We start from the raw sequence: 20,871 nt of genomic DNA, 5'->3' as shown, positions 1-20,871 counted from the left end.
TTGACCTTAGGCCTGTCGCACCTCCAACGGCGCCTGTGGTGGACTGTGCATGGCAGGGGCGTCCTCTTCCCTGAGCCGGGCCTAGACCTGACTGCATACCGCAAGGTTTTGCTGCAGGGTCTTCAGCTGGGGACCACCGCTCATTGACGTTTCGCCCCTTAGCCCAGAACATCTCCTGGTGGCGGGGCAGTGAACAAGGACGTCTCCCTGTCACCCCCTGCAGCAAAACCTAATTAGATGTTACTCCCCAAGCCTTATCTCGTCGTTTCAGCCAGAGCCAGTGGCTTGCTTTCTCAGCTTCTTCAGAGAGCTCTTTGGTGGATCTACTCAGTGTGGCTCCCCGTAGCCCCAGGTCCTTGAGCAGATGTGACGTTGATCTGCCCACAAAGCCTCTGGCTCCCACCTCGACCGGGTACAGCCTCGCACCCCATCCACTTTCTCTGCACTCCGCGACCAGATCTGCGTACTTCGCCTTCTTTCTCTCGTAGGCTGCTTCCAGTCCCTCCTCCCATGGCACTGTCAGCTCGATCAGTATCACAGACTTCACAGCAGCAGCCCACAGCACCACATCTGGTCTTAAGGTGGTGCTGCATATCTCCTGTGGGAACTGGAGCTGCCTTTCCAGGTCTACTTCCATCTTCCACTCTGCCCCTGGTGTTAACAGCCTGGAAGGTGGTCTCTTACTGGTATGCGTTGCGGGTTCCCCCTGCCTGAGGAAGCGGATCCTGCATCGACTCTCTGATGGACTCTTGTTGTTTGCCTCCTGCCGACTTTTCTCCAGCACTTCGGCCAGCTTTCTGAGCACTTGGTCATGCCGCCATCTAAATCGACCCTGTGTCAGTGCTGTTTTGCAGCCTGACAGAACATGCTGGAGTGAGGCATTGATGGTCCCGCAGAGGTCACAAGATTGCTCTATTTCAAGCCATTGTTGGAGGTTTTTAGGGCTTGGGAGTGTGTCGTATGTTGCCCTAATGAGGAAACTGAGCCGAGCCTGTGGCAGTTTCCAGAATTCTGCCCAGCTGATTGCTCGGCTTGCGACACCCTCCCAAGTTGTCCACCGCCCCTGCTGCCCCTGTGCCACAGACCTCACTCTGAGCTCCTCCTGCTCAATTCTAGTGACCTCTGCAACAACAAGCTCCTTCCTCTCCTTCCTGCTTGCCTTGGACCATAGGATAGGTGGCTCGCTCCATCCGAGGCCTGCCCGCCCTGTCTGAACCATGCCCACGACTTCTCGATGTTGCAGTCTTCCCATGACCTTCTGTACCTCCTCCTTAGCCCTCCATTTCCTTCCAGTTTCAACTCTGACATTTGCATCAGCCACTGCCCTGTCGGAGGAGTCCATTAATTCCATCACCAGCCTTGCCTTCTCCTGCCTGTAGCCCAGGGTGATGGATTTCAGGGGTAACTGGAGTGAGTTCCATCCATACAGACCAGCAGCTGAGAAGCACCGTGGTAGACCGAGCCATTTGCGGATGAAGGTGTTGGCTTTTGCTTCCATCTGGCTTACGGCGGATGAGGTGACTTCGCACAGCTTCAGGGGCCACATCACCCTTGGGTACAGGGTGAAGTGATAACACCACACCTTGTACTTTCCAGGTAGCTGGCTTGCATCGATCTTAGACAGGCCTTCTGACAGCTGCCGAAGGATGATTTTCCCCATATTCTTGTCTGAGAGACCAGATGTATAAAGTCTTCCCAGGCTTCGGATGGGCTGATCCACGATGCGGGGGATGTCTTCCCCGCTGATGGTGAAGGTGACCCTGTCATTTCTCTCCCCCTTACGCAATGAGAGGCTCCTTGACTTCTGCGGCTTGAACTTCATCCTGGCCCAAGTGATTAACTCATCCAGCCTCTTAAGCAGCCTGGATGTGCATGGGGCGGTTCGTAGCAGGCAGGTGATGTCGTCCATATAGCTCCTTAGAGGCGGGAGCCTCTGGCCTGCAGGCAGCCGGACCCCACCCACCACCTGCCTTGCCCCGATCAGGATGACCTCAAACGCTGCCACGAAGAGGATTGGGGAAATGGAGCATCCCATTGCGATCCCTACTTCCAGTTGTTGCCAGCCAGATGTGACTTTTTTCAGTGCAAAGCACATGTGCATGTCCTGGAAGTAGTTTGTTATCATGCTTCTTATGTTGTCTGGGATGTAAAAGAATTCCAATGCATAGGCTATTAGCAGGTGTGGCACTGACCCATAAGCATTGGCTAGGTCTAGCCATATGACGTGTAGATCTCTCTTCTCCCTCTTAGCGGTCTGGATCTGTTCCCAAATCATGGAAGCATGCTCTACACAGCCAGGGAACCCTGGAATCCCAGCTTTCTGGCAGCTGGTATTGATATAGTTGTTCTCCGTGAGGTAGGTGGTCATTCTTCTCGCCAGCACGGAAAAGAAGATTTTCCCCTCCACATTCAGTAGAGCTATGCTCCTGAACTGCTCAATGGTCTTAGCGTTTTGTTGTTTGGGAATAGAGACTGCCACTGCCCTCTGCCACTCAGATGGTATGGTCTGCTTTATCCAGGTGATTCTCATTAGGGTCCATAGCAGCTTCAGCACTCCTGGGCAGTTCTTATACAGCTTGTACGAAATTCCGTTCGGGCCTGGTGCTGAAGCAGATCTTGCCCGCTGAATCACCTGCCTGACCTCGCTGAGCTTTAGTGGTGATGCGTCAAACAGGGCGGATGGTTCTGAGGGTCTAGGCACATATCCTGGCGAACCTAGGGGGTCGTTTCTTGCTGGGTCGCTGTACTGAGTGCGGATATACTCCTGCAGCATACAGAGAAAATGATGTGACAAGCTTGACAAGATTGTGAGCATGTGTTGTGCACTTATAAATGTGCCTGAATCTGTGGTTCCAGTGATGGGGACGTACAGTAAAGTGAACTGATGTGACTGGCTACAGATGCGCTCAACAAGGAAATAAACCTTTTTGACTCTCACTTCTTGCTTCCTTGTTGTGACATTACTTTTGATCATTTTGATCACTCGCTATTCGGATGCGATCACAGTCTATTTCCAGATCGAGCTTCACATCCACCCGTTCCAACTGAGCTCCACCCAAGCAGATATTTGTTCTGGTGTATTTGATATGACGGACATACCCATGTTTCATATCCTTGTTTGGGGAAGAGAACAATATTGGTTTAACAACTGATTATTCATAAATAAGAGAGTACAGCATCAGCTATTACTATTACTCATTTCACAGTCTCCTCACTAAGGTTTTTTTTTTCTTTTTGGGGCATTGATTACTTTTCGGCAGCTGGGACATACCCACTGTTTTGGGACCCTTTTCATGCCAAAGAAGGTTTGGTGAAACTTTTTAACTGAACAAAAAGCTGACGCACAGACCAACATGTTCCCTGCTTCTCTCACGGCAGTAGCGCCACTGTTGTTGACTATGATCAGCAAATGCTGCTGGTTTTGGTGCTGAAAAACACTTGTCTAGCATCTCTGGAATGATACATTTTTAAAGAAGTCACAAGCCCAATCAGGAGTCACACGTTCAACAAAAGGTGAAGTACTTCCTCTTCAGTCCACAGAATGAAATCACAATATGGTTTGTCAGTAACAAATAGCTGCATCTGTACTTGATAATAGTATGCAGTCTAACTTATCCTTGCACATCTTTGTCAAGGCAAAAGTGTGCAACAGAATTTGCTGCCTCATTAACAGAAAGGTCCTTTACAGAAAATGGGCACTTCATTTCTATGACACCTGAACCCCAGCGGCTGCAGGACACATATCCATCAGGTGAGGCCCCAATAAATGAGTGCAGGGGTGAAATCCTGAATCCAGACATCCGTGTGTGAGAGGCGATGCTGCATTTCATAGTATTTTCCTGCCAATTCCTTGTGCTGACATCCCCATCTGAAGGATCAACAATAACATTAGTTTTGGACAATAGTAATGCCTCCTCCCTGCTCTTTCAAAATGATACTACTTGGTTTTACACTCCTGCTTTTTCAGAATAGGACTTCCTGGATTTACCCTCCCTGTTCTTGTACATATATCACATTCACTTGATTGTACACCATCTGGACATGACAATTTTATACACAGAAGCAGTTACACACATTTTACACTAACCCTTCTATGCTCATGAACACCTGGTAGCCTCACTGGTGATCTATGTGTCTTTGGGTGGCATATTTGTCTTATCAGAGACACTGTAGGCTTTCTGACGTCTGTCTTTGTGTCTGCTCTGAAGGAAGATCCTGTTACCCTACCACTCCTTTGCTCAAACCAGATTTTGGACTTGGACTGGGTTCGGGTAGCCTGGCTAACGTCAGACCCAAGTCTCATTGAGATTCATTCATTTTCTCGTATTTGAGGCGTGGTTTACGAATGCCCAGAGCCGTTTATTGGGTGCTAATAATCAGTAGCGGTTCTAGGCATGGGCGAACCGGGCAGTCGCCCGGGGCGGCATTTCTTCATGTCACATGGGGGGCGGCACGAGCAGTTAAAAAAATCCTCTGTGCCGCGAAGTTTTTCTATTTTTATCATTTCGAATTAATTATTGGCAATGGCGCCCTGCTTGCTGAGAAGGTGCCATGCGCAGAAGCGAGGGGATCAAGGGGATCTCCTGATTAGTTCACGTATCGCGTCTTTTGCGCGCTCGTGGTCGTTATTTCAAATCCTCTATGTTTCAAATAGGCGCACGGAAAGCGCGCTCATAAACTTTTCACTATGGGAGTGCACGTGCACCCAAACACTTGGGTGCTTTTTTCTCTTCTCCGTAAATAAATCTTTTAGCAGAGCTACAGCAAGCGTTTTTCTGTGGTGGAAATACATTAGCTACTAAAACTCCTTGTGTAGAGCGCAGTGTAATGAGTGCATGGTTCTATAGCAACGACAGCCATGGGAAAATCGGTACGAATTTTACTATTAATAATAAAAGATAAGCTATACTGTGCATTATAAATGTCAGGAATGTATCTTTATTGACTCATTCTTTTTATAGAGATGATTTAAATGCTTAAATATGAGGTTTATCTTTATATAAAACCTTTTTTGTGTTAACCTTTTTTAAAGTTTAGTAGGTAAGATGAAAGACAAATGAAAGACTTTAAAACAAATCTTTAATGTTATTAACTTGGTGAATTGACACTGTGTATTAGGCTTTTTGAACAAGATTCTGTGATCATTTTGGTCACTATATTCTATATTATTTAATACTTTTCATAATGATCAACTAAAATCAACTTTAATTATGAGTTTTTACAGTAGCCTATAATATGCAAAGTATTTTTTTTTTCAGGGGGGCGCTCGAAGGGGGTCTCGCCCTGGGTGTAATTCAAAGTAGAACCGCCACTGCTAATAATGTCTATCAAATGCGCCTGTACGTAGCTCATAGCCAATCGTTTCAATTATACCAGATGACGTATGTAGGCTGACAAAAATTAGACAATGAAGAATACGGTTCAGAGATTTATGTGTACACAATGGCGTGTATCTAATGGCCGTTTCACACCGCATGCGTGAGTGGCGTGTATTTTTGTCGGCGTGCATGTTAATCAATGAGTGCATTCACACCAGAAGCGTGAGCAGCGCATGAGCAGCAGTGAAAGGAGGATTTCGGCGTCCAATCTGTTTTTTTCTGCACTGCTTATACTCAATTAAAGTGAAAGCATACTTGATGGACAAAAATAAATATGATTTCACACAAAAAGTGCCCAAAATGCACAGAATAAGCAGTCTAGTGGGTCTTAAAAGAACATGAGTAGGCAAATAAAATAAAATAAAGACTCAAAAATATTTGTAGAAGATTTAGACTACCCAGTAAAAACTGTCTGACGTAGTGATAGCTCATTGGCTCACACATTGGAGCCGCTCGCGCCATTGGAGTTGCCGCAATGAGAGAGCCAGACACTCACTGTGCGGGCTGTGCCGCTGCAAAATGCGTTTTACATTTTAAGCTTTAAGCTTCCGAGGTTACGTTAGTAACTGAGTACGTTTTCAGCATTTGCACACACACACACACACACACACACACACACCAGCATCTGCAGTCTCACTGTATGAGGACAATCCACATGATCTTCATCTTCAGCTCCTCTTCAGAGTCACACACTGAATACACACTGACACTGTCGATTCAGTGTGTGAAAAGAATACATAAAAATCAGATCTGATTACATTTGAAAAGAATACATTTTTATTAAATCATAAAACATAGAATCCAGAAAATATATTAAAAACACACTTTAGGGGAAAAAAAGAACCCTAAATTAAAAGGCGGCTTACTCTGTGGAGTTTAATTGTGAACAAACAAATTATGATGATATTTTTGGCCATATCTCCAGCTCTATTTTTGAGTCATGAATCATCTGTGTCCTCATACAAAACAAAAGGATTGAATGTATAATAAATAACCTCAGGATGTCAGTCATTTACAATATCCAGCATCTTAGATAATCATCCAGAAACAGGGAATATAGCAGATGCACTGTTGAAATGTCTATTTAAGAGGTTTTAAACAGGATTTAGAGATATATGTGGTATATTATCCCGCTCTAGTGCAGTAGGTGTCAGTGTGACACTGTTCAGCTGTTCCAAACCCTCCTGTAAAACACACGAAGAACAGCAAAACTAAAGGAACACCTGTCCACACCTAAACCCATAGATATACATAATAAAGGCTAGATGTCTCGTCTGCTCTGTTGGCCAATGAGGGTCCACATCCGCACCTGGCGGCCATCTTGCCACAGTCAGCTCATAACATTGTGTTTTAATGGTGCATCTGCTTTCTAAATAACCATAACTTACTCAATTTTCTACCGATTTTCAAACGATTTGGTTTGTTATAAACGTCAGAGATGTAGTTATGACACTACATGCTTATAAATAATTATAACCATGGACTTCCAAATGAAAATAACATTGAATAAAACAGATAGGTGCAATAAATATACACGCACAAGGTATTTGTTATTTATGTTAAATCAATATACAGGCTACTAAAACTCTTTTACTAAAACTAACACTTTTTTTATATGAATATTACTATTATAATTAAAAAAAATAGAAAAATTACATGTTTATTTTAAATTCTTCAGGATTGGTGTGTTTTCTAGGCTCAATTGTGGTCTCAGTCGTGATAACTTTCTCAAGTAGCCGTGATAGATTTCAGCAAGATAAGAGTTTTTTGTGTTCATGCAGATCACTCACCTTACATCAGGTACCACAGAGCCCGCCAAAAAGCTTGCCTGTGACAAGATGGCCGCCAGTGATGACGTTAGAGACTCCGCTGTAAGACACTAGCGTTTATTGTATATCTATGCCTAAACCTGTAGTTCACTGGATTTGATCTGATCTTTGATCCAGGAAACATGTCTACAGATGTCAATTTTGCACAATGCTTACCAAAATTTAATTTATGTGGCCATTTATGTGTTTAATCCACAATCCATCGAGACCAGCAAGAGATTCTGAAAACGATGCGCGCGGACTGACAACAAGCGTTACTGAGTTTAAAATACTGATAAATTCTCTTCTTAGTGGACAAGACTGCAAGTAAGTTTATTACATTCTCCATTACAGTCATTTGTAATTATTAGGAACTTCATATTGTATATTAAGCGAGATTTAAATGTGAAGTTACAGGCTGTTCTTTATTTGCTTCTCAACTAAAGGTTTATGGAAAACAAATTTAAAAACAAGTTTTTGAATATTTTCTCAATTTATTTTTCTTGTTAGGCTGTTGTTTTTATGATGTGAAATCGAAAGTATTTTTGAAGCAAACATTTACAGTAGACAGACAGAAGAAGCCTAACGTCAATCAACAACAATTTGCTGTTATTAAACTCAATATTTCAATTCATATATAACAATTGTGATTAGTAGTGTGTGTGTGTGTGTGTGTGTGTGTGTGTGTGTGTGTGTCGAATTGTTGCCTACCAGTGGCAACGACAACTTTGATGCGATGACTTGTGATGACAAATTAAACAGCTGAGAAACAACTTAAAATCATATTTTTTCTATTTTTAAAAAAAAAAAATATTTATATTACAATATGTGTACTATTAGATGCTCACATGGAGAAAATGGTTTCAAATGAGGCAAATTAGAGTAATTTTGTGGCCAAAAAAAGATAATTTCCATTTATAATGCCATGGTTTACACACTACAGTAGGTGCCTGTATGGCTCTTTAATAAATAAACATGTCTCTACAAATCTAGTTACTCAAAAGAATATTACAGGTCATAACTGCTTACTTATTTTTAGATTTTGCATTTGAATAAATATTTAGACATGATCAAACACTAGATTTTTCAAATGATACATTTAAAAAGTTAATAATTACAGTCCACTGTTCGCTATAGAGTTTCCTTTATTGTGTGTGATGTGTTCAAGAATAGTAAGTGTGTTATATCTTTTGCTTATATGATTCTAACATCTCGTTTCTTGTCTTTAGTGAGAGAATTTGAGTTTTTAGCTGTTACTGGTTCATTCTATTATAGTCTATAACTGCGTCATCTTCAGAAGTGATCTTCTGGAGCCAATCCAGACAACGTTTGTGTATCGTATTATGTTTAGATTATCTATTTAATCAGTATATAGTGTTGTTTCACGTGAATACCCTGTTCAGACAGTATTCTTATAATCACACACAACAACACAGGGCGAGAAAAAGTCTTGAGACAAACAAGTTCTTTCTTAAATTGAACACAAAGTCCACACTTGAGGCGTAGGAACTACTTGCTAGTTATTAACTAACTCTGGACTTTGTTCAGTTGCAGAATTTGCTCTTAATGCAGAAAGTGGCTAGTCGGTCATACGCTATTTTCTAAGGAAACGGGGACAATACATTTTTTTTACGTTTTTGTTTTGTTAATTGTTGTGGGTTCCCAATATTATTATTAACATCTATAATGATTATGATTTAGTTTTATTATTAGGATTTATGTTTTGGTTTTAATACAATTCACCGCACAGGCAAAAAAATAAAAAAAATAAATAAAAATGAAAATCGCACAATGAAATAGTTAATTATCCGTAGCAAGCAGTTCAAAACAATGTTATAAAATTATGACTTTACTAAAACACATTACAAGAATAATATAACATAAATAAATTATAAATACAACTATTTAACAAATATAATTGCATTTACCGGTCATATTTTCATTTTCACAAGTTGTTTATACAAAAATTACAACTTTTTAAACTTCAAATGTTACGTTTGTGCTTGAAGATGACTCTTAATATCCATAACTGGGCTTGTTATTTTACATTATAAGCTTTTTATGTGTATTCTGCATATTTTTATATTTAGTTAAGGTGTGTTGAAATTACTGTGCTTGAATGGGTAGTGAAAGCTTTTTGAGCTTTTAATAAATGAGTGTGTGTGTGTTTCTGTCTTGTTTTATATCAGTTATATACTAATAATTTGTTTTTCTGTATGTACTGCAGGAATACTGTTGTTCTGGAATTACTTTGTTCGTATATTGTATTTGTATTGTATTTTGTGTTGAATGTGAGGGGGTTTGGAATTATATAAGCGTTGCTTCATCCACCTCCTTTTCAAACCATGCACTTGTATAAATTGTTTATATAGCCTGTAATGTTGATTTGTGAGAACGAGAATGCGGGTTTGAAATAAACATCATCATATCATATCATATATAAATAAATGAATAATTTCATTCTAAATATTGTATTATGTATAATTGCATCAATATTATAATTAACAATATTAAGAACAATATTATAATTGTATAATATTGTATAATGTTGTTTAATGTAAAAAAATTAATAAATAATTATGATAAGTAGTTATACAGTATGTATATTATAATTCTGGTTACTTTTACTCAATCAGTTATTTTAGGATAATTTGAAAGTAATGAAATCAACCATCATTGTGAACTTGAAGTAATGATTAAATGACAGACGATTCAACAATTAATAAGGATTGGGTAAATATGATTATAAAATGATATTATACTGTAATAGAAAATATATCAAATAGGGTTCAGTTTTCCAGCACATTTCTGTCCCCAATGAATTCATATTTAGAGTCCGTTAAACTCATTAAACAATCAGAAATGATGAAGAGCATTCGGTTATTTTCCATGGCAATATATTTGTTTGTAACTCACTTTATTTGATAGATTGTTTTTGCTGTTGCTGTTGTTGATGATAAGTCTTTATTCTTCAATAAGATGTTGTTGATGTGTGTAAATGTTGTGATTTGCAGGTGATGCTGAAGGATTGAGTGTTTTCTGATCAGTTTTCAGGGTCAGTTTAGCTGCAGTATGTCAGAGGAAAGAGGAAAGGACTCTCTCTCTCAGATGAGTCTCTCAGAGAAACACAGGTGAGACTGCGTCTGTTTTCACACTCTCACTTTAAACTCCACTGGACTTTGTGTTTCTCTGTCAATAACACAACTTTAAGCATTGCTCTATATTTGCAAATACTTTGCACAACTTCAGTTTTAACTTCTTAAATGAACACTGACATTGTCTATAAAGCCCTGTTTGCTGTATAGAAAATATCACAGTTAATAATTTGTTAATAACCTTCTATATGCTGAATTAATCCAAATAAATGACTTTACTATTTCGATTATAAAAGTATAGACATTAGAAAACACACTATAGCACTTAATTTAATTCAAGTATGCTAACAAAACTGTGTCGTACAGACATTTCTGCTCTCTATTCTGTCAATAAATAAAAACTTGAAATATTCTCTTAAATTATACTCTTAAAGTGTGAGTGTGTGTGTTTCTGTGGAGGATTAGATAAAGACACAGATGTGTTTCAGACACAGTTGATCTTCCTTTACTAAAGTGTTTTCTCTCTCTCTCTGTTCTTTGTGTCATCAGTGTAAGATCAGGCTCACATGTGTCCAGATCTGTGTCTCTGAAGAGTGATTGGTCTAAAGATGGACTTCCACCAAAGTTCAGTGAGAAAACACCATCATCTAATAAAAGGTATTTTGTGTGTTTATATTACATTATAGGGTTGTATTATTTGTCCACAGTGGTGTGTGTGATTGAACTTGACTGTGTAAGGGGATTTATGAAACTCACTCCAGTAACACAGTTACACAGACAGACACAAGAGGCATAAATTCAACATGGAAAATAAATCATACAACTAAACATGTTTATCCATCCAGTGCTTTAAGTGGCCCAAAAGAGGTGCCGGTACTCTATTATTATTATTATTTATTATTTTTTATTGTATTTTATTTATTTATTTTTCTTTTTTTGCTGACTCCCCTCCTCCCCTGAGGTAACAACAACTATATTGAATGGGTTTATATACAGCAGTTAACAGACGACTGTTATATATCGTCTGTTGTAAAAAATAATTGAATTGTGGGTTTGCTTGAGCTAGAATGAGCTACTAAACAAAATAAATAAAATGTTGTAAAAATAAATAAATTTTGAACAAATGTACACACACACATGTAGGCTACATAAAATAAATTATAAAACATAATAACATCATAACCATAGAACAGTAGAACATAAACATGAGTCTTGCTATGGTTCATTTCTTTACTCATTTCACACACACACACAGACACACACACACACACACCCTCTCTGGAACACATTGAATTGACACCATGGTTGATACATATAATCAGACTGACGGTTAGATCGGACTAAAAAACCTTCACCTTAATTGATCTTAATTAATTTACCCCTTTTGTAATCTGATCGAGAACATTTAAACACTTGATCGGATTGAAAACCGAAACTGGGGTGGTGATGGTGCAGTGGATAAGACACATGCCTTTGGTGCAGTAGCGGAGTGGCAATCGGGAGAGTCAGGAGTTATCCCGGTGGGCCGGTAGTGTTACGAGGCCGCGAGGGCCGGCCCGGTCTGATAAAATGTATTTATTGGAAGTTCGCCATGGCCCAAGCTTACATTTTTTATAACGGAGCATATATTTGCACTAAATGCCTGTCTATACAGCAAAACGACACCCGTCTTGAAACAGCCTCAGTGGCGTAGGTCGTAGGGCGTGAAGTGCTTGAATGCAGCTTTTTGATGCGCTGAACACGAGTTCGAATCCGCCTTGCCGAACTCTCTCTTCTCCCTTTTCCCAACACAGATATGTAAAGATGTAAAATGTAAAACCTAACATTAAGGTCTCTAGCGTTATATTTTGCCAATGAACTAAAATTGAAACCATATGGCGTTGCGCCATTATAATAACTGACATTAGAATAGCATGCAGTTTGTTCTGCGTGATTACTTTGCTCTCGTGATCATCTGGTGTTTTCTCCTAAATAAAAGCTCAAGGGTTTATTTCTTGCAAGTGAAGAAATTAGGACAAAAGTATTTTAATTTTCCTATATTATAGTGTAATGTAGGTATACTTTTGAAATACTCATTTTCACTTACATTTATAGGCTATAAATGGATTTTACAGTACGTCATAGGAATAATTATAAATCATTATTACATTATTATAATAATTGTTTGGCATCCTAAAACACCATTGATAATGTAATGCAGACTGAGACTCTCATAACTAAAAAAATATTTGAGCCCTCTTTATTGTCCTGGTACAAATTAATGTTTTTTCTTTGTTCAACGAGCAGTTCATGGGTCTTAATTTCGATCTCTCAGAGAGCATGAGATTGATGCATTATAACCTTAAAATGTCCAAAATTTTCTTGCGGGGGAGCATGCCCCCGAACCCCCCTAGAGGCACAGAGTCCACCCAACTACTTTTAGAAAGTACTATGGGAAAGAACGACCATTTATGAACTTTACTCCAGCATACTAGTACAACAAAGTTCCCTTTAAATCAGTAAAACTGTAAATGCTATTGGCTAATCGTGCCGGCGACGAGGGCCGGTGGTCTACGAAATTTCCCGGTAGATTTTTTGGTCCCACTCTGCCCCTGCTTTGGTGTGAGAGTCCCGGGTTCGAATCCACTGTGAGACACCAATGTGTCCAGTAGCACCTCAATGCAGAACATGAGATCCACGGGGAGGAGTCGGATCACGATCCAAGGGGTGGAGATGGCTAGGATTAGGGTTGGGTTTAGGGATTAGGGGTGGGTTTAGGGATCAGGGGGCGGAGTTGGTTAGGTTTAGGTGTATGTAAGGTGGGAGAAATCCTCCCCATGGATTTCATGTTCCGCAGTGAGGACCATCTCAATGTGTCCCTGAGCAAGACACTTAACCTCTAGTTGCTCCAGAGGCGTGCGACCTCTGACATATATAGCAATTGTAAGACGCTTTGGATAAAAGCGTCAGCTAAATGAATAAATGTAATGTAAAATGTAAATGAAACTTAAAGGACTGCGCATATGCAATGACGCTAAATAAACGCAATGATGTATGATGAGCGGAACGAGCTGTTTTTTTTTTACTGTCTATGGTTTATCCTGTTGAAAAAAGATATAAACATATTTATAAGTTTCCCATCATTCTAAAATTCTCATTTTACTCGCGCGTATGTGAAGTGAAGCAGGACAACCTCCCACTAGTGCATGTTTTGGATTCTCATCCACAGACTTTGGCCGCAGGAGGGGCATTTTTACTGTGTGATCAGCACGGCAGAGATGACCAGAGATGAATTAATATTACGTCTGTTGCTGAAAACAAATAAAGAACCAATAGAGGAGAATATTTATGCGCGAACAGCGCGGAAACTCATAAAATCAGATCCAATTTAAAACTTGTGACATATAAACGCGCACTTCACTTTCGATTTCTTTATCTATTTTTCATGAAACACATTGTTCAGGTTCATCAATCATATTGATTTCATTCCGATTGTGAGTGTAAACATATCTACGGGCAAAAGCGACGCATGCTCTCTTCACTTGTAAAACTCAAGGGTGTATGGGTAATGTACTAAGTTGGACGAATTAGGAAGCGTGCATTTAAGGGCGCTCTGAAAAGCAGCAGCACAGCCAAAGGATTAAAACAGATGTGCAAATGAGCGTACCGGTACGCTAAAAGCCAGCCCATTCTCACCCCCAAGGCGTCACTTAACTGACGCCTTGGGAAGCATTTGGACATGCTTCAATATCTGACGCTTTAGGCGCCCTTTAGCGTCAGTTAGATGACGCCCTAGGATTGCGTGTACCCTACCCCCACCCCACACCTAAACCTAACCGCGTCCTCTAACTGACGCTTTCCTTTAGCGTCAGTTAGATGACGCCGTAGGATCGCGTCATGTAAGTAAAGGTCATGTAAAGGGCGCCTAAAACGTCAAATATTGAAGCATGGTCAAAGGTGACGCCCTGGGGTGAGAATGCGTTGTAAAAGCACGTTCTGGGCGCACGGAGAAGTGGCGGTACGCTCAAGAGCTATATTTGGAAGTGGAGGTACTGAGTACCGACGCGTACCAGCCCACTTAAAGCACTGCATCCATCCAACTATAGTTACTATAGTTTTTTCTATGACCCTCCAAAATGACTGTGAAAAAAGGCATGACTCTCCCCAATAATTTATTGATTACTTCTGCCTGGTTTGCACTTAAAAGATTTTCAGATGTCCATTGTTTTTTACGACCATGACAAACGACTAAACTCCCGCTTTCTCATCTTACTAGGGCTGTAACGATAGACCAAACCTACAATTCGGTTCGCTTCAGGATTGAAAAAAAAAAAAAAAAAAAAAAAACATGTTTTCAGTACTGATGCAGTGGTGAGGCGTTCATGTAATATGTAAGGGTGGCACTGCAAATAAATTAGCCTATCTAAAAGCTGCCATAAAGAACCGGCAAAAGTAATGATTATGAATATATTAAATATAGCAAGGAGACATTTTAATTGTTTATTAATAAACAAGTCTTTGTTAGTGTCGCCTGCAAATATAAAGAGTTGACGATGTTGATATTCACAGTAGTAAACGCGCCAGAGAGAAATGCACATTTCATAGGATACATAAGAGGAGAAGATACTAGAGTTATAGTTAGATAAGAGCAGCCTCTAGTCTGTTTTCTTTCGTTTTGAATTGTTCTGTTAAAAAGTAGACATGTCACGCTTTCTACATATTTATCAGGTCTGTGAGGCAGTAGCCTACCTTAAGCTATACTCTGAGTTTCGGTTCATTTGAGACGAGAGTTCACGCGCCGGCACCTCCATTTCGTGATGACCTATTTTCTACTATTTACTTATTTATTATATCAAGGCAATTCGTTGATGTAAAAATTGATTAAAATTAAGATACAATTAATAAAAAAACGAAATTCACTTTAAAGAAAGCGTTTGTGTATATTTTATTATGTTAACTTCAAATAATACTAATAGTAATTTAAAAATGTGGTAGCCTTATGTCTGACACATCACACTCCACTGTTATGATGGCAATTTCAGTAGATTTACTCATTATTACATTGTTTTGTAAACACAATAATCTTAGGAAACTAAAATATATAGTGCTACAGCGCACATTATATCAGCTGCAGTACTGTAAAACTCAACGTACATTCACATCACGTGTTAATGCAGCGGTACTTACACTCAGAGGACACTGCACTTATTCGCAATCACAAAAGCTCATTATTTGCTCGTGCTTTAAAGCTTTGCTGGGTAAACATTTCATTGGCGTTTAATGCACTTTTTCTGAGGCGTGTGCGCACACTGTCAAACAGTGCCAAACTGGGGTTTTATTGAGTAAGACCCATCTGATAGCAATGAGGGGCCGAGACCGAGAGAGCTACATGGAAAAAATATCCACCAAACAAGCCACTTTGAAATTTTGCTGTTTTCATGAATGCAAAAGTTGGGTGACCCTCTCCCTAGACTAAAAAATGTTGGATCCCCCTCCCCTCAACAAAGAATAACCCTTTAAGGGGCAAGTATAAATAATTTTGATGGAAAAACGATTCATTGCTATTTTTGTATGTATCTAGACTAAAATGGCAGAGTTCATAAATTTTTTTCAAAATATGACCTATAGTTTCTAAGTTATACTCTGTATCTCCCGAGATACATTGCCCATTTAGGGTTACATTTTGCAATTTATTTATTTTTTTATTATAGTTAATATGACAACTTTTAAAACATTTAATGAACAATTAATTAGCTACAATTTTTCATGTTATCCATACAACATTAGAAAAATTGGAAAAAACTGAACTTTTTCTCCCAAGATGCATTGCCTATGTAGGATATACATTTAATATTTCATAACTTTTTAACCCCTTAACTGTCACCGTCCCGGTACCGGGACACCTAACTTTACTTCACTGTATTTCTATTAAATCCTAATCTAATTATGACAAATTATATATTTTTGGAAAGGTCTAAGACTTCTAATTAAATATTCGACCCCTGTTTTGTGTTAAAAATTATGTAGGAAGAGTAATTAATGAATTTATGACAAGAGTGCACCTAAAAAAATCTGCATCATAACAGGAGGTCTGACCTTTGTCACAAAAAGTTGATGCACCCACTTTTAATCATTGAAACTTCTGTTTTTATGCTAAAAGTTCATAATAAAACATATAATCTAGTATTTTTCAATAAAAAATAAAAAGTATAGTATAACATTATCCTCTACAAATTATAATATATATGTATATATTATCCTCTAAAATATAATAATATTTTGTATCGCCTTTTTTTATTATATCACATATTTTAGTAGTTATCATAAATTAGGTATCATTTGAAAGCTTATAAACTCAGAATTCATCCTGTGAAAACCATTTTATAATTGAACGTTGCGTTACCATAGAAACGATACTTATTTTATGAGGCTCCTCCCCTTTTGGGCATCCTTATATTTCATAATTTATGATCAAAACCTTTTCTAATCTTGACAAAACACATATTGTCAGAAAGGTCTGAGTCTCAAGGTTCCAAATTTTGTGACAAAATTGATATTTGGACAGAAATGTATTAATTTGTTAAGGCAGAATGTACACAACTAAATTCAATGGAATTCAATGGCACCCGTGGCTATTTTTGGTACTACGCCTAAACAAAATCTCATGGGAACTTCAATTTTTTTGATATCAACTTCAAATTTGGAACATAACTTGGTTAGATTTATGGCTTTGATTTTATAGTAATTTTAGAGTAAAAATATTTTGTAAAATATATATTTTATATAAAATAAAAAATACATAGTACAGTATATTTGATTTACTGTGAATTAAAACTTCCATAAATTTTTCATACTTTCATTGTTTGAAGTGTTTTCACTTCAGCAATAATCTGCTGAGTGTTTTCTTTAAAACAAGACCAAACTTGGGTATATATTCCAAGGCATTCTTGAATTATAACCATTTAAGTGTGAATAGAGCATTTAACCCCCATTCTCAAAAAAAAAGGGGGGGGGGCTAACCAGTGACCAGACAAAGCCTGACTTTGCACTTCTGACACATGATGGATTTCTGCCCATCCTGGCACATCCAAAACCTTTATCCTATTCAATATCTGTAGAGAACAGGCCTCAAAACATGAGAATATCTGTGAGTGATCAGCCCTGGAAAATACCCTTATATGGGCAATGTATCCCCCGGGATACAAACATTCAATGCCTAATAATCAAAGTTGTGAGAAGATTATTTTGAAAATAACAACAAGAACATGTAAAACTATCCTTAAAAAACTACTTTCTAAAACAAAATCACTCTAAAATAGCATAATCGTGAAAAATATAAAAACACTTAGCTCATGGCGAGTGTCTTTGTCCATATATGCTGCCATTTTGGATTTTGATACAAATATTTGGAATGTTACAGCAAAAAGTCACATGACCTGATTAAATGACCCATCACCCCATCAGTGTTTCTCATCAACTGCAACCAAATAATGCCTCTCCCCCCATAGCCCCTCCCCCTACAGCCTGTTAAATGTCTGTATCCCCCAGGATACAGAAACTCTTTAAGGGTTAAAAAGATATGACCCTCCCTTATTTTCCTCCGGTGGTCCTTTCCATAAATACCGAACGGTGTCGGTAATGAACATATTGAAATAATGAAAAAAAGGCTGCATTTATTTACTATTTGCAACATAAAAAATTTTCAACTGTTCAATTTTTGTGTCATCAGTGTAAGATCAGGCTCACATGTGTCCAGCTCTGTGTCTCTGAAGAGTGATTGGTCTAAAGGTGGAGTACCAAACTTCAGTGAGAAAACACCATCATCTAATAAAAGGTATTTTGTGTTGCTAATTATTTTATCACGTGTTGACTATGTTTAAAAGTTGTATCCGTGAATACCAATCATGAAACATGTTTAGATCAAATGTTTGTCAGAGTATTCACAGCTAATGCTTATTTCTCTTTCTGTAAAATATCAGTTAGTATTTTATTGTACTAATGTGATTACAGGCTTCAATATGAGACATTAGACTCAGACCTTCAGACTCGCAGGAAACACGAGAATTTCAAAGACAATCTTCTTGGGATCTTCCAGGTAGTAAAACACATTTTTATAAATGTTTAATAAATATCTAAAAAAAGAAATATGTTATTGAACAAAGAAATTTAATAAATTTGTCTTCATCTCCTTTTTTTCGTTTTAACACATTTTAGCACAACTTGGTTAGCATGTTAGTCTTTTAACTGGATTTTTTATGTACATAAATTATAATTATTAATAAATAGTGTTTGCAAAATGTAGAATTTGGCTTATTGTGTTATTTTGTCTTTTCTCTTACTTTTGTTTAAAGGATCTTGAGAGGAAAATAATCACATTTCTGAAGAATGAGCTGGAGAAGTTAAAGAAAATATTACAACATGAGAACACACAACACTTTGTGAAGGACTTTAATGAGAACAGATGCAGTATCAAATCAGCAGCTCTTGATCTCACACTACATTACCTGAGAGAGATGAAGCAAGATGAAGCTGCTGATGCTCTAGAAGGCAAGAGACTCGTCATCATCTGTCTGATTGTCTCTTATAAATGTAGGAGAGAAAATGAAGACTAAAACTATCTATTTTCTGTTCCTGTGTTTAGATGAGCTGTTCTGCATTCATCAGCTGAAATGTGGTAAGTATCAAAAGAAGTATCAATGTGTGTTTGAAGGAATGGCGAAGCAAGGTGACTCCACACTCCTGAATAACATCTACACAGATCTCTACATCACTCAGGGTGGCAGTGAACAGGTCAATACTGAACATGAGGTCAGACAGATTGAAGTTGCTTCCAGACATCATGAAGCACAAGAGATACAGGTTGAATGCACACATTTGTTTGAAGCGCCTGAACAAGACGAGGAGATCCGAACTGTACTGACAAAAGGAGTCGCTGGCATCGGGAAATCAGTCTCTGTGCAAAAGTTTGTTCTGGACTGGGCTGAAGGAAAAGAAAATCAAGATATCAGCTTCATATTTCCTTTTCCATTCAGAGAGATGAACTTAAAGAAGAAAGAAAAACTAAGTTTGATGGACCTTATAACTCAGTTTTTCCCAGAGACAAAAGGACTGAACCTTACAAGAAGGAATCAGTTCAAAGTGCTGTTCATCCTTGATGGACTGGACGAATGTCGCCTTCCTCTGAAGTTTGATTGTAATGAGACGTGGCGTGATGTATTGTCTCCAGCCTCTCTGGATGTTCTCCTAACGAACCTCATGAAGGGAAATCTGCTTCCTTCTGCTCTCGTCTGGATCACCAGCAGACCAGCAGCGGCCAGTAAGATTCCTCCTGACTGTATCGACCGGCTGACAGAGATACGAGGATTCAGCGACGCACAAAAGCAAGAGTACTTCAGAAAAAGATTCAAGGATGATATTCAAGCCAACACAATCATAGATCATGTTAAACAATCAAAGAGTCTCTTTATCATGTGCCACATCCCAGTCTTTTGCTGGATTTCAGCCACTGTTCTCCAGAACATTCTGGAGGAGAAGAGAAATAATGATGTGAGAAACACTCAGGCTGATGAGATCTCTAAAACACTGCAGGAATCAAACACTGAAGACACTCCCAAGACTCTGACACAAATGTACACACACTTTCTCCGCTTTCAGATCCAGCAGAGCCGCCGGAAATATGATGGAGAATACACACCAGATGTTTCCTGGGATAAAGACGCTTTCCTTTCATTGGGGAAACTGGCATTTCATCAGCTGGAAAGAAACAACCTGATCTTCTATGACTCAGACCTGGAAGCCTGTGGTCTTGACGTCTATAAGGCATCAGTGTACTCAGGCATGTGTACCCAGATCTTTAAGGAGGAAACAGGGTTCGTTCTTGGTACCATGTACTGCTTTGTTCACTTGAGCATTCAAGAGTTTATTGCAGCCCTTTATGCACATCTGTTTCTAGACATCAACAAGACAAGTGTGTTTGATCATGAGTCTACAGAACAGAAAAACAGAAATGAAACCATGATTGATTTTCTCAAGACTGCAGTGGACAAGGCGCTGGAGAGCGACAATGGACACCTGGACCTTTTCCTTCGCTTCCTCCTCGGTCTGTCACTCCAGTCTAATCGGCGACTCTTACGAGGTCTGTTGACACAGAGAGACGACACTGACCAGAGCAACAAGGGGATAATTCAGTACATCAAGCAGAAATTAGAAGCTAATCTTCCTGCAGAGAGATCCATCAATCTGTTCTACTGTCTGAATGAACTGAACGACCAAACTCTGGTGAATGAGATTCAGACCCACCTTAGCAAAGGAAGTCTGTCATCTGCTGACCTTTCACCTGCCCAGTGGTCTGCTTTAGTCTTTGTGTTGTTGACATCAGAGGAGGAGCTGGAGGAGTTTGAGCTTCAGAAATTCAAGAAATCAGACGAGTGTCTCATTAGATTATCGGCAGTCATTAAAACCTCCAAAAGAGCTCTGTAAGTAATTTAATGTTATTAGTCATGTTTTGGTCTCGTCTCCTTTATCTACACTGCTCTGTAGTGATTCTTAATCATATACCACATATTTTCAGCAAAACATGAACTTCGGTTAGCAGAGGACGAAGCACACTGT

At 38.9% G+C, this 20,871-nt stretch overlaps 1 protein-coding gene across 1 annotated transcript; it reads left to right on the top strand.

Moving 5' to 3' along the window:
• Positions 1 to 10,126: 10,126 nt before the first annotated feature.
• Positions 10,127 to 20,765, top strand: LOC148997368 (protein NLRC3-like). The gene is made up of 6 exons (XM_089122476.1): positions 10,127 to 10,317; positions 10,831 to 10,938; positions 17,990 to 18,094; positions 18,271 to 18,355; positions 18,612 to 18,807; positions 18,902 to 20,765. Exons 1-6 carry the CDS (start codon positions 10,259 to 10,261, stop codon positions 20,737 to 20,739), a joined length of 2,391 nt encoding a protein of 796 aa, XP_088978602.1. The 5' UTR covers positions 10,127 to 10,258; the 3' UTR covers positions 20,740 to 20,765.
• Positions 20,766 to 20,871: the final 106 nt, after the last annotated feature.

The sequence above is a fragment of the Pimephales promelas genome, chromosome 2, assembly GCF_988280905.1.
Source record: "Pimephales promelas chromosome 2, fPimPro1.hap1.1, whole genome shotgun sequence".
In the NCBI taxonomy this organism is placed as follows: Eukaryota; Metazoa; Chordata; class Actinopteri; order Cypriniformes; family Leuciscidae; genus Pimephales; species Pimephales promelas.
The sequence above is the reverse complement of the archived record's forward strand: the minus strand, read 5'-3'. Positions and strand labels throughout refer to the sequence as shown.

Bases quoted from the DNA above. Each gene is read 5' to 3' on its own strand.
- LOC148997368 (XM_089122476.1), top strand. From the start codon at position 10,259: ATGTCAGAGGAAAGAGGAAAGGACTCTCTCTCTCAGATGAGTCTCTCA. The intron at 10,318-10,830 runs GTGAGACTGCGT...TTGTGTCATCAG, and splicing joins AGTCTCTCAGAGAAACACAG to TGTAAGATCAGGCTCACATG. The intron at 18,095-18,270 runs GTATTTTGTGTT...ATGTGATTACAG, and splicing joins ACACCATCATCTAATAAAAG to GCTTCAATATGAGACATTAG.